At 36.1% G+C, this 14,686-nt stretch overlaps 1 protein-coding gene across 1 annotated transcript in view; it reads left to right on the top strand.

Annotated features, from left to right (window-relative positions):
* The window catches only part of PTPN20 (protein tyrosine phosphatase, non-receptor type 20), a 75,210-nt gene that overhangs the window by 24,912 nt on the left and 35,612 nt on the right, over positions 1 to 14,686 (top strand). Inside the window, exon 6 of the mRNA XM_021073067.1 lies at positions 14,105 to 14,253. Coding sequence (XP_020928726.1) covers positions 14,107 to 14,253 — 147 coding nt within the window. The 5' untranslated portion in view covers positions 14,105 to 14,106. The remainder of the gene's footprint in view (positions 1 to 14,104; positions 14,254 to 14,686) is intronic.

Here is a 14,686-nt window from a genome sequence, read left to right as displayed (position 1 = left end):
AACAAAGTGAACTCAAGTCCATCAGGCAGTACCAAATCTTGTGACAGAAACAACATACTTAGAATTACTGGATTAGATCATACAGGTGCTAAAATAAATATCATGCTAAGAATTTTATATTCACAGTAAGTGTGATAAGTACTCGTTATAAGAATCTCCTCTGTGCTATTGTAATAATCCGTTTTTTTCTTAAGAAAAAAAAATAAGCTTATTTTTATGAATTTTTGGAAAATAACTTGGGTGATTCAAAGAAATCATATGTGTATACTACTCTACACTGTTTTGACAAATTAGAAAGTATTTTATAGGGAGATGTGTATTTCAAGTGACTTTTTAGAAGTAGTGTTCACACTGTGATTGTGATTTTAATTCTATTATTGAAGACCTTATTGCTCTTCTTAAGAAGCTATAGAAATCATTTTCTTTTAAACTATATATTCCTAAATTCATAGGCATAATTTTTTCCTTTCTTATGCCTGTAGGTTTTTGAAAATGAAGTTAACTCAGGGATGGTAAAATCTTTTCTTCAGGATTTCCAACATAGTGATGATTTTGAGGATCAGTTTAAAGAGGAGGCAGAAAGGTATAACTATATGCTTGTTTAGTGAGTTTTCTGCTTATTCATATTCATAGATACCTCTCTGAATGAGACAGTGAATAATGGCCCTCAGGTGTTTGATTAGTTTTGAAAATATAGTTTTTTTGGTAATAAGTACAACCTAATTTGTATAGAAATAGGACACATTTATGATCCTATAAATGTGGTATTAACACAAGAAAAAGATATGCCTAAAGAATTTAATTTCTCTATCCTCTCAACAATTACCCAGTTCCCAAGCCTTTGTAAGTGTGTTTGGAGCTCTTGGAGGGGGCAGTGTACTTGAGGTGAGGTAAAGCTCAATACACAACTAAATTTTGTGAGAAATTTTATGTTTCTAGAAAGAAAATATTGTACTGGAAACAAGACTTTTAGCATGGTGAATTCTTGGTAAAACAATTTTAAAAAACAGGAGAAATGTAAATTTATATTAGAAAAACAAAAATTGCAGCTTTCATGCTTATAAAATGTTCAGATTTAGCTGTGACATGCGAAAACATCAAATAAGGAAACATTTTATTGAGCCATATTTTCTTCGAGATTTATAAGTAATATTAGCTGGAGTCATTGGAATAGCACTGCATAATAATGTATGTAGTATACAACTTGTATAAACAACTTTCAGAAGTACATTAAGTGAACAAATAAATATCCAAAAAGCATTTCAAGATAATATTATATGCTACTAATATATACTAAACATTGTATCCAAACACAAAATATTACACAGTTCTTGTCTTCTGGTTTACAATTTAACTGGGGACACAAACATGTAAAAGACAAATTTAAATACAGTGTAGTAAATATAATTACAGAGTCCAAATCCAAGGATTGTGGGTACAGAAGTCAGAGAACCATGCCCTGGGAGTTTCCCACCAGCTTCTTTGAAGAAAAGATATTTTGTTTGAATTTAGAATCTTAAATGATAGAAATTCAGCAGGTAAAAAGGGAAGGAAGAAAATTTCAAGCTAGGGGAAGAAGTTTCAACAAAGGTAAGGAGCTGTGAAAATATCTTATAAATGGTGAGAAATGCTATGTGTCAAGAGTTGTAGGGTATATGTAAATTGGAATGCCAGGAAACTTGAGTAGAGGCAGAGCAGATAATATAATGTGGGCCAGAGTGTGATGGAACTCAGTATATGTGAAAGCAAGGAGTACACATTTTATTCAGGTTGTTAGAATGAAAATACAGCACAGATGGAGTCTTTTTGTTTTGTTTTACTTTGTGTCTTCCTGTCTGTTATCTTATCTTCCTGTCATCTTATCTATCTGTCATCTTATCTATCTAGAAGGAGGATTGCTAGTAGCAAGGTAAAAGATAGCTGGCAGAAATGGAGAACAAGTAGATGTTTACAGTAACCCAAGAAAAAGTGAGCAGGAGAAAAGAGTAAGAAATCTGAAATTACCCACAGAAGCAAAAGGAAAAGGCTTAACTTTGTTAAGGTTGAATGAAGCCTAAAGGGCGTAGAAGAAATTAGTAGAAATGAGAATGAAAATGTAAGCAGTTTACCAACATCCTAAATTTATGAGTCCAGTGAGGAGCCTGGGTTTATCCTGAGGATGGTGGGCAGTGAGTTTTTGGGAGAATTTTCTCTACACATTAGAGATTAGACCCAGAAATCAATGAATTAGGGGGCTTTTGCTAAGTGGAGTTGTGAATGAAAGTGCAAAAAGAGCCAAGCAGATGGCGTCAGTGAATAAACCGTAGTGAGTCAGTGGAAAGAACAGAAAGAGAAGGTGGCCTAGTATTTGAGAAATCTTTTAGAGTATTTATAGAGTGGTAGTTGAATGGAGTTAGAATGATTAAAGAATTTACTGTTTTTAAGGTGAGAGAGAATTAAGTATTCTTTTGAAATGGAAGAATTTGTGGATAGAGATTACACACACACACACACACACACACACACACACATGAAAAGATAGTTTTAGAATAATGTCTCAGAGAAGATAAAAGCATAGAGTTGAGAAATAGAAGGATTAATTCTGAACGTGGAGAAAGTAAAGAGTAATGAATATTGATGTACCTAAGTGTACCTTTTAGAAGAGAGTAAGCTGAAAGTATTCTTGCTTTCTGTTCTTTACATTTTATAGAATGAACTACATTTTTTTTTCTTTTACTAAAGTAGAGAATTGAGATAGGGACTACATGAGTATTATGATTTGGAGATTAGAAATGGTAGAGGAAATGGAATAGAGACCTACCAGTGTTTTCCAAATGGCTTTCTGCTGATACTAGAAACCGCAGTGACACCAGTACATTTCTTCCTCCACAGCCTGGGTAAAGGAGGAAAGAAGGTAAATGGGTGGATTGATCCAAGGCGCTAGTTTGCAAGTCAGGTGAGAGCGGGAGGAGTTGGAGTTTGTGATCAAATATTTGGACTTTGGAATTATCTTTGAAAGTGGACCAGTTCCAGGGGCTGACAGTGGAAGTGAATGCCAATTGAATAATTAATATAGATTACGAGAAATTCTCTCTTAAGTGTATACATTCTCTGAAACCATGAACAAATATAAATTTCTTTTCTAGTAAGGGTGAACCCAACTCGTGGACCACCGGTGGCTCCTCCCTAAAAGACAGTAAGGATGAAGAGCTTGCAGGGCCCTCTCAGACTTACATCCCTACGCTTCAGGGTATGACCTCCCCCCATTTTATTAGTAGATTCTTGAAGAGGGTGTATTTCAGAGCTATGCACAAAGAAATTTCTAATATAAATATGGAAAGAGCTAGGAAAAACTTTTTCGAAAGGGGAGAACATAGTTTTATAGGATTTTCCTTTAAAAATGAAGAAAATGCCCCATACCTCACATTCATAAAGTGCATGTATCTACCCTTTCTTTAAATATTTTAGTATAGCGAACATGTCAGTTTAATAAAAGGAGCTATTTATATTTCTTAAACTAGGAATTAATGATTTGTATAGACTTGAATATGGCTTGCTTCCTCATTTTCTTAATTTGTATCACAGTGTATACTTTGTAAGTAAAATAATTTTTGGATTATACATTGTGACTTGTTATAGGAAAGAAGAAAATACAGGTATATATGCAATATAAATCATAATATGGAAGAATATTTCAATTTTTTTCTGTGGATATGGGTATATATTTGTACATAATATGAATATAAGCATGGAAAAAAATATACGTAATTCTTGCATGTGAGGTTGAAGAATCAAGACCTACCTCAGAAGCCTTGGATTTAGAGAAGACCTTAGAGATCACCTTTCAGTCTCTCAAGTGCCAGAATCTTATTCTCTATTAACTTTTTTTAATTTGAGGAATGCTGAGTCTAATTAAGGTACTATCACACTATACAATTTTTAAAGTACAGGTCTCACACAAAAATAGTTTATACGAAAATACTTTTTTAAAATATCGATGTATCATTTATATATGGTAAAATTCACCCTTTTAGCATATAGTTCTATGAGGTTAGACAGACGGCTACCACCACCATCGAGATGTAGTATGTTTCCTTCACTCCTCAAATTTCTCTTGTGCTCTTTTGTACACCCCTAACCCCACCACCACCATGTGGCAACCTGTAATCTGCCTTCATTCTCTTTACTTCTGTTTTTTCCAAAGTGTCATATGGATGGAATCATAAACATATTGCATTTTGAGTCCAACTTCTTTCACTTAGCATAAAGCTATTGATATTCATCCACACCATGGCGTTTACCAGTACTTAATTTGAAAAAAAATTTGCTGAGTAGTATTCCATTGTAGGGCTATACCAGTTTGTTTATCCATTTATCAGTCGAAGGACATCGGAGTTGTTTCCAGATTTGGCAGTTATGGATAAAAGCACTGCAAATATTCACATAACCAGTTTTGTGTAAACCTAAGTTCCTATTTCTTTAAGGTAAATATCCAAGAGTGGGATTTCTGAGTCATAATTGTATAAACGACAAACTGTTTTCCAAAGGCTGTACCATGTGGGGCTTTTTCAGTGGGGCCTTTGGGATATAATTGAGTTTGATGACATCATGGGGGTGGAGCCTTCTCAACACAAATCGTGCCCTTACAAGTGGATGAAAGGACCAGAACTCTTTCTCTCCCCCCATTAAGGATATAGCAAGAAAGCATCTATCTATAGACCAGTGGGTTTTGTTTTCACTGGAACCTGACCATGTTGACATCCTCATTTCTTATTTCCAGCCTCCAGAACTGTGAAAAATAAGTATTTGTTATTTAAACCCAATTTGTGGTGATTTTTTATAACAGCATAGCAGCCTGAGATGAGTAGTACAGAAATTGGTTTGGTTTTTTTCCTTTTTTTTTTTTTCAGCTGTATCTGTGGCATATAAAAGTTCTTAGTTGGGGATTGAATCCAAGACATAGCTGTGACCTATGCCACAGCTGCAGCAATGCTGGATCCTTAACCCACTGCACACAGTAGCAACTCTCAAGAAATTGGTACTGAGAAGTGTATGCTGTTATAACTAATACCTAAAAAATGTGGAAGCAGCTTTGGAATTGGGTAATGGGTAGAGGTTGGAAAAGTTTTGAATTGCATGCTAGAAAAAGCTGATATGTTGTTGTAAAGAGATTTTAAAGGGGATTCTGATGAGAACTCAAAAAGGAAAGAGGAGAGATATAGAGAAAACTTCTGTCTTAGAGGATCTATAAATAATCATGTGCAGAATGTGGGTAGACATATGAATGGTTAAGTCTATTCTGATGAAGTCTTAGAAATGAGGAACATATTGTTGAACATTGGAGAAGAGGTGAGTCTTGTTATGAGGTGTGTTTCATGGAAAGTAGAACTTGTGAGGGGATTTCTAAGCAAATTGTTGACTCAGTAGTTTAGTTCCTCCTAACTGCTTATAATTAAATGTGAGAAGAGAGAAATAAATTGAAGAGGAAATTGTTAAGCAAAAAGAAACCAGAACTTAAAGATTTGGAAAATTCTCAGCCTATCCATATTGCACAAAAAAGAAAGAAAGAGAGAGACAGTGTGTTTGCAGGAAAACTTGAGGGGTGTGGCGTATGGTAGGGAAATTAGTATGGGTGTGAACCTGGGACCTAATCAGTCATTGCCACAGGAGGCCAAGTACTATTCAAGGTAAGTAAAGAATGATCTTTCCTTCAGAGGTCATCAGGATTGCCACTCCCACCAGAGGCCCAGTTGTGTATTGGGGTTAGGAGAGGGGTTGCCTCCACCTCGGTTACAAAGAGCAGGACTGGCCAGAGCCATGGTGGCAGGAGGGAGACCACTGCCTAGCAGAGCTATGGAGGTAAACTGCTTCCTTGGTAGATCCTAGGCTGCTGCCCTTGTGGGTCTAGAGGGTAGGACATCAGGTCGAAGAGGATTATTCTTCATTCTTAAGGTCTAATGGAATTTGCCCTGCTATATTTTGGACTTACTTAGGACCCATCACCTTTTCTTCCTTTTCGTTTCTATATTTTGAAATTGGATTGTTTATCCTATGCTTGCCGTACCATTGTATTTTTGGAAGCACATAACTTATATGGTTTCACAGGTTCACAACTGGAGAGGAATTTTTGCCCCAGGCTGATTCTTACTTCTGATCTTACCTGTAATGGATTTAGATGGTATTTGGTTGAAAGTTTGGATTTTGGACTTAAGAATTGATTCTGGACAAGTTAAGACTTTTGGGGCTGGTGGGATGGAACAAATGTATTTTGCATGCAAGAAAGACAAACTTTGGAGCCAGTTGAGGAATGCCGTGGACTCAATGTTTATGTCCATCCTCCACATTTGTATCTTGAAGCACCAGTCTCCAGTGTGATGGGATAATGTGAATGAGGTCATGAGGATGCAGCCCTCACAATGGAAGCTGGAGTCTTATAAGGGGATGAAAGAACTAGAGCTGTCTCTGCTGTGTGAAGATACAAGAGGAAAGCAGCCATCTAGAAACCAGGAAGAACCTAACCATGCTGCTGCCATCCTGATCTCAAACTTCTAGCTTCCAGGATTTATTATCCTGATCTATGGTAATTTGCAATAGCAGCCCAAGCTGACCAAGACAGACATCATCAGGTGCTTCACAGAAGAGGAAGTATGAAAAGGCATTCAACCTAATTTTGAATCAGAGAAGGACAGTTAAACCACAGTGAAATAACAACTTATAGACTAGATGGTTAAAAGTTAAAGAATATGACGGTAGAAGATATTGGTGATATGGAACACAATGGAAGACAAGTTGGCATTTTTGAATCTGCATGTACCTTATGCCCTAGAAGTTATATTTTCTAGCTATTTACCTTAAAGAAACTCTTTCCTTTTGGCACCAGAAGACATATGCAGGAATGTTCATACCGTCCTTATTTGTAATAGCCTTAAACTGTAAACAACTCAGATGTATTTTAATAGATAGTACCGGATTCCTTTCCTAAAAGAACAATTTATTCTTGCTCTAGCTGTTTGGAAGGGTCCAATTTCTCACATTCTTATCATAACTATATAACCTCTTTTCTAATTTTTGCTAATTTAATGGATGAAAAATAGCATTTTCTTATTGTTTTAATTCACATTATCCTATTGCTGGTGAGATTGTATGTTATTTTATGTTTATTAGCCTTGTATTTCATTTGCATATTTATATCCTTTGCCCATTTTTTTCTTATTAATTTGTAGGAACTTGTCACATGTTGGAAATCTTAACACCTTGTCTGTCTGCCAAGTGTACTGTAAATTCTCCCCCATCCCATACTGTAAGAAGGAAGATCTTCATAAACATTCTGGGATTCTAGAATGTTTTAAAAGACCTTCTTCACTGAAATAATATACAGATATTCTCCTAAATTTTCCCAGAATCCCCATTCATTCATTTATTCATTCATTTTGTTTAGATTACTGTTCTACCTGCACTTTTATGGTAGAGATGTAGAAAATTGGACTAGACAGTTTTTACCAGTATTATTGGCTAAATAAACCACCCTCACCAACTGAATTTAAATACCTTTTTATCACATGTTAGATTCCCCAAAATGTTTGGATTCTTTCCTGTCCTCCAAACTTTTTCAGTGATTGACTTGTTTGTTCTCATGGACATATTTACTCTATTTTGATTATCGTAGTTCTAAGTAATATGTAGAAAGGCAAATCTTCCCCCTAATTTTTAAAAATTAAGTTTCTGTAGGTTATTTGAATAAGTTATTGCTACATATGAAATTTTAAATTATTTTGTTCATTCCCATGTAAACCCCTTTGGAATTCAGATTAGAGTGGCATGACATTTATATTCATTTGGGAAGGATTGGCATTTTTATGATATTAAGTTCTTCCCAAACAAACAAACAAACAAACAAAGTTCTTCCTTCAATGTAAAGAATGTGATGAGTCAAGAGATCAGTTACAGTGTGGCTCTTGTTTCAGGTTTACCTTCCAAAACTCACACAAGGACCTCTCTTGTGAACCGTCTTAACTAGAAACATTTTGGAAATGAAATTCTGGGAAAAGTAGGTCAGCTTAGCCATGTTGCAGAGCCATCAGAGTCCATCCCTTGTCGAGTTAGCCCTCCTACACATCCCTTTAAACCATACCTAATCTCCAAATAAAAACAATTTTTCTTCCATCTATTGTGATAAAACTATCCTGTGGCAACTGAAAACACACTCTCACTACTCTGTCCCCAAAGAGGATATAAACTCTCTTTTTGTCTTTGAGTGATACTCCTTTTTCTTTAGAGGATTTATATTCCCCTTCAATATCCTGTAAAAGAAAACAGTGGTTAATTTATAAATTAACAATGCTTAATTTCTATAAATATTTCTCCTTGAGTTTTCATGTGGTCTTCCCTCTGTGTATCCTAATCTCTTCTTATAAGGACACCAGTCATACAGGATTAGGGTGTGCCCTAGTACATCTTAATTACCTCTTTAAAGATCCTATCTCCAAATACAGTCATATTCTGAGTTGCTAGAGGTTAGGATTTCAACATATAAATTTTGGAGGCACATGGTTCAGCCCTTAACAATATTTAAGGTCTTTAATTGATATAAGACAATTAGATTATCTCTTCTCTAATAAATTTTGGCAGTTTGTAGCTCTCAGTGAATTTGTCCCATTCATACAAGTTGTCTAATATATGGAACTAGAGTTGTTGAAAACATACCCCTATTAATTTTGTAATATTTGTAATATATGAATTGTAATGTATGAATATATTGATGTACTCTCTTTGATTTGGTATAATTATCTTTTCTCTTTGTTTCTTGATAAGTTTAGTTAGAGATTTATTCATTTTGTTGATCTCTTCCAAGAACTAGCTTAGTTTCATTTATTTCCCCTATTGTTTTCAATTTCATTGATTACTTCATTAATTTGAATTCTTTCTTTTTTCATATATAAGCCTTTAATACAATAAGTTTTCATGAGAGTACTGCTTTAGTGGCATCAGACAGATTTTGATGTGTTTTTATTTATGCTCAATTTAAAATGTTTTCTTTTTTTTTTTTTTTTTTTTGTCTTTTGTCTTTTTTGTTGTTGTTGCTATTTCTTGGGCCGCTCCCACGGCATATGGAGGTTCCCAGGCTAGGGGTTGAATCGGAGCTGTAGCCACCGGCCTACGCCAGAGCCACAGCAACGCGGGATCCAAGCCTCGTCTGCAACCTACACCACAGCTCACGGCAACGCCGGATCGTTAACCCACTGAGCAAGGGCAGGGATCGAACCCGCAACCTCATGGTTCCTAGTCGGATTCGTTAACCACTGCGCCACGACGGGAACTCCTAAAGTGTTTTCTCATTCTCAGTGGCCAAAGCTGAAACAGTTTGAGCAAAAATACGAAGTAGCATTGGATTGTAATGCAAAGTATAAAATAAATATAGATGAGGCCATACTGATATAATAAATGATTGGCTGTATTAATAAATGGGGGAAAGATACAAATATCCCATGCAGAACAGTTCTAAATAAATTATTTTGATATTCCACTCTAAAGGAGCATTAAGTCCCCATCCCTTAAGTAGGGCTGCACGTAGTGATTTTCTTACAAAGAGTACACTTTGGGAAGGGGGATAAAAGAGTGTCTTTGTAGTGGAGAAACCTGACACAGGCTGCAGCATGTGATCAAGGTCAACATCAGCAGTCGTAAGTCATGTTAATGGTAGGTACCCTTGGTATGACGTGATGATTGTGGTACTTTGTGATCTTTCTCAAAATCTATAGCCCCAGGCTAATCATGAGAAAAACATCAAATTCCAATGTAGGGGCATTCTAGAATATATCTGGCCAGTATTCATCAAACTGTCAAGGTCATCAAACACAGGAAGAGTCTGAGAAACTGTCTAAGCCAAGAGGAACTTAAGGAGACACAAGAACAAAATTCACTGTGGAATCCTAGATGGGATCTTGAAATAGTAAAAGGATATTAAGGAAAAACTAAGGAAATCTGAAGTGTGAACTTTAGTTACCAATAATATATCGATATTGATTCATTAATTGTGACAGATGTACCATCCTAATGTAAGATGTTAATAATAGTGAAAAATGGTGCAGAAGATACTGGTAACTGTCCGTACTGTTTACTAAGTATGGATATCTTATGTCCTAGAGACTGAGCTAAATAGGAAAGGACCTGCCTCTTTCTTCAGTAGGCCTTCAGTGTAAGGAGTTGAGTCAGTTTAGTCAGGAAATGAGCAGAGTTTGGGTTTTTTTTTTTTTTTTTTTTTTTGTCTTTTTGCCTTTTCTAGGGTCGTACCCAGGGCATATGGAGATTCCCAGGCTAGGCCGCTGGCCTACACCAGAGCCACAGCAACGCCAGATCCGAGCCACATCTGGGGCCTACACCACAGCCCACAGTAACACTGGGTCCTTAACCCACTAAGTGAGGCCAGGGATCGAACCCACAACCTCATGGTTCCCAGTCGGATTTGTTAACTACTGAGCCGTGACGGGAACTCTGAGTTTGGGTTTTGATCTTCCTGTGGTTATCCATAGTGCACCACCAGCTTCAAATTACTGTATTGTTACCTTATGCTTAGAATAGCAGTGGTGTACCAGAGAGTTTCCAATGTACCTGCCTTCTGCTTTAGGTCTCTTCATTAGGTCTGAGCCTCAGAGAAGGTTCCTATCCATGATTTTGTCCATTTCCCAGTGATGGAGTGCTCTTAGTTGAAATGCTTTTGCTTTCTAACCTGGTGGGAGGTAAGAGTAGAATTCTCCCTTGTCCTTGTTCATTGCCAGTCTTAGGCAGGTGCAGTGTCCCTGGGCTTTAGGGATGGTGCCTTCTCAGTTACCCTTCCCCTTCTTCAGGAAGGGAATGCATTATGGTCTGAGCCCAGAATGTTTTCTTCTCCTCTCTACCCTTGTGCTTTGAGGCTTATTTGGTTGGATGTCCTTTCCCCAACTTCTTATGCTTTTGGTCCTTAGGGAGATTGCATAAGAAGAATGCTGCTGCTCCCCTTTCCAAGCTTGTATCATGAGGGAAAATTTTTTGATCTCCTCATCTTGTCTCCAGTTTTTCTCCTGAGCTTCTGATGAGGTCCTTATATGCATTTATCTTTTGCTGTTTGCCTCTTCTTCTCATTAATTTATGTACACATCTTTTTCCTATGAAATGTTTATTTTCAACTGACTACTTTGTTTTTTGTAGTGTTTGATTTAATTATTAGTTCTATAATCATGTACTTTGGGCCTTTCATTTATTTTCTTAAGTCTATAAATTTATGTTCCAACTCATTTTTTGTTTTATCTGATTTTGAACTCATTTAAAATAATTCGTATTATTATTTCTTCCTACAGATGGTGGATTTACAATTTAGGTTATGTTCCATTCAGACTGGATTAAAAATTTTTTGTGTGACATTTTTCATTGCTCATTTTTTTCTGCATCTCACTAACATGTATAGCTCTGCATTTCTTTGATTTTGCTGATTGAGCGTGAATGAATTCCTCTGTCTCTCTTTCCATTTGATCTGTTATCTTCCACTATAAACTATATGTTGAGGGCTGGATTTTGCTTGAGAACAATAAGTGTTCTGAAGGTTAGAAGAGAAGGAGCAGAAAGCTCACAAAGTGTGGATGAATTGTTATGTGGTAGATATTATAGATCAGTTTACTCAACATTGATCACACCCTCCTCTTAGTGTACCTTCCTGCATGGTCCAGGCAGAAAAACTAAAAGTTATATTTCTTAGACATCCTGGTAGGTGTTGTGGATTTGACGTCTCTCATTTCAGACTCCACGGACTTCCAAACACTTGGTCTCAAGGAGGCAAGAATACTCTTGTTTTCCCATTCAAGTCTTGTATGTGCTTACCTTGGGATAATTGTCAATTGAACTTAACCAAGTCTTAAACATATAGAGAAGCATCCTTATTACTGCTACGCACTGTAGCAGGCATGACATTCCTGGTGCCTCATTTTAGCTAAGGTCAACAGTTGTGATGACTTCTAATTCGTGGTTGCTAAGGTAATGTCACCAGAAGCCAGTGGTTAGAGCAGTGATGTCCAGCTCCCTCAGATTCCTCACGGTGTCAAACGTAGCAGTTTTCTCAGCAAAACATTCTTCTCTGTTATTTTCAGATCATAAAAGGGGAAGCACTTTTCTTCATACCTACCCAGTGATGTCGTTGGCACCAAATAGCCAGATAAACTGGATTTCTGCAAAAATTCTGTTATGTAATAATTGCTGTTATGCATAACTGAAGCCTCACTTATAATACCTTAATTTGAATTCTTTCGCCAGGCTGCAATCAAAAGAAACCAAATTGAAATGATAATAACAATAAAAAATACATTTTCTACCACAACGGAGGACTAGAGATGGGAAATTTTCAGTTTCAATATGATCAGTTATTCAGTGATGTCATCAAGAACCTAAATTCTTTGTTTTTTTTCTATTTGCTATACTCAATTCTTTCCTTCTGTGGTCATAGTAGGGCTGCTTGTGGTAACTGGGGCCTTTTACTTCTGTGTTTATGTCCGGGCAAGGGTGGAGGTGGGAGAGAGACTTGCTTCTCTTGCCTGTAAAGCCTTGAATATCTTTTTTGCTTCCAGTTGACTCAAATCACCTGCCTATTACCAAACTATTCACTCGTAAGGGAATTATTATGAAATGATTAAAAATGACTTTAACTATCAGGGTGGAATCTGTGTTGACTCTACAACATCCACTGTAGTGATTCTGCCTTTTCTTTCCTTTCTCTCTGCCTTTGCTTAGCTTTTTCTTCATCAAGGCTAGAACACAACAAGAAGCCAAGTGGGTGTTGCTAAATTGGGGGTCAAAGATGATCAAAATGCTTGTACTGGGAATTGTGTCTCCTCTTCTGGACTTCCTAGACCTCTTCCATATTAAGGTTAGGGAGACTTGTGAGACAGTGGGGGATTTCTGTGACTATCTCTCCCAACCTCATTTCTACCCTTAGAAAGACCTTTGTCATAGTAGGGTTCCAAGAAAAGATAAATTTCCCAGAGAAGTGCAGATTCTTAGAAACTTCCATCTCCATTTTTAATGCCCACTCTTTTGCTTAATTGCTGTGTGTGTGTGTGTGTGTGTGTATAATTTTTTTTTTTCTTTTTAGGGCCACACCTGCAGCATATGGATGTTTCCAGGCTAGGGGTTGAATTGGAGCTGTAGCTGATGGCCTACACCACAGCCGTAGCAATGTAGGATCTGAGTCACGTCTGTGACCTACACCACAGCTTACAGCAACTCCGGATCCTTAACCCACTGAGCAAGGCCAGAGATCAAACCTGCATCCTCATGAATGCTGGTCAGATTCATTAACCATTGAGCCACAATAGGAACTCCTTAAAATTCTTATTTTTAAAATATTCTTTTGATATTGACTTTCTAGATATATTGCTTTATGGCCAGTGTACATAATCTGTAAAATTTCAGATATTTGGAATCTAGCTTATCAGCATGACTTAAAAGACCATTATTAAAAAAAATCCCATGTATACTATTAAATAGAGTATATTGTTTTGTTATTACTGGTTATAAGTATATAACTAATATATGTCTATAGTACAATATATTATATATAATTACTTATAATTGTGTATAACATATATATATATTAGTGCTATTAATTACATTATATAGATCCTCTCAACTCTTGGGGTGTGTGTGTGTTTCTGTGCACATGCACATGCTTGATCTGTTCTGAAGTTAGAGGTATGCACATTGTCTCATTTCAGACTCCAGGGGCTTCCAAACACTTGGTCCCTGGGAGGGCAAAAGTACTCTTGTTCGACCATCCAAGTCTTATATGTGTTTGCCTTGGCATAATGTCAATACATACACTCAAATCACATTATAAATCAAAACACTTCTTAGTCTACTGTTGACATGTAACAGTTTTCTCTAAGAATAGTGGGTTTTGTATAATTTCAAGGTACATAATCATGATTTTTCCAAAATAAGAATCCTTCCTTTCAAAGTAATAGACTCTTCACCCCTGAAAAAATAAACTTATGTGATTTCTTAAGTGGCTGGATCTTTACTTAAGAGAAAACACAACAGTAGAAATAAAATCTCCCTTTACATATGTAATTAACTTACAAATGTTAATTTTTCTCTTTCTTAGGTATGGAAATTACTTCTGAAAGGGAGCTAGCTCAGTTGGCTCTTGTTCAACCAATAGTAGTCAGTAATCATGAACAGTCAACCTTCCAAGATTATTTTAAAATGCTTGAGAAAAAACTATCAGAAAATGAAATCATCCAGGAATTTATGGTAAATATTTTGGTTTTAACAAATCTGATGTGTGATTTCTTTTTCCACATCACAACCAGAAAATTTTAATTCTTTTTTTTTTTCTTTTTTTAGATTATGTTGTTTTGTTTTCAAATATTAAATTTGTTTTTACAGTAATAGATATACATAGTAAAAGAGGCAATAGCATAAAAGGTAATAAAATGGATAAAGTCTCTTTTTCTCCCTTGACTCTCTAGGCCCCCTTTCTGCTATTAAGTTTGTCATTTAACCTTTCAGAAAAATTGTTGGCATGTACTTTACTCACTATTTTACCCTTTGTTTTTATAAAAAAAATTTTCACATAAATAATTTCCAAATATATTATTGGCACATATAGCTCTATCTCATTCTTACTAAGAATTGCATTTTTGCTACGTATATGAATAAAGACTTTCTTTTCTTTAAATAGTCC

This window comes from Sus scrofa, chromosome 14 (genome assembly GCF_000003025.6).
Source record: "Sus scrofa isolate TJ Tabasco breed Duroc chromosome 14, Sscrofa11.1, whole genome shotgun sequence".
Lineage (NCBI taxonomy): Eukaryota > Metazoa > Chordata > Mammalia > Artiodactyla > Suidae > Sus > Sus scrofa.
The sequence above is the reverse complement of the archived record's forward strand: the minus strand, read 5'-3'. Positions and strand labels throughout refer to the sequence as shown.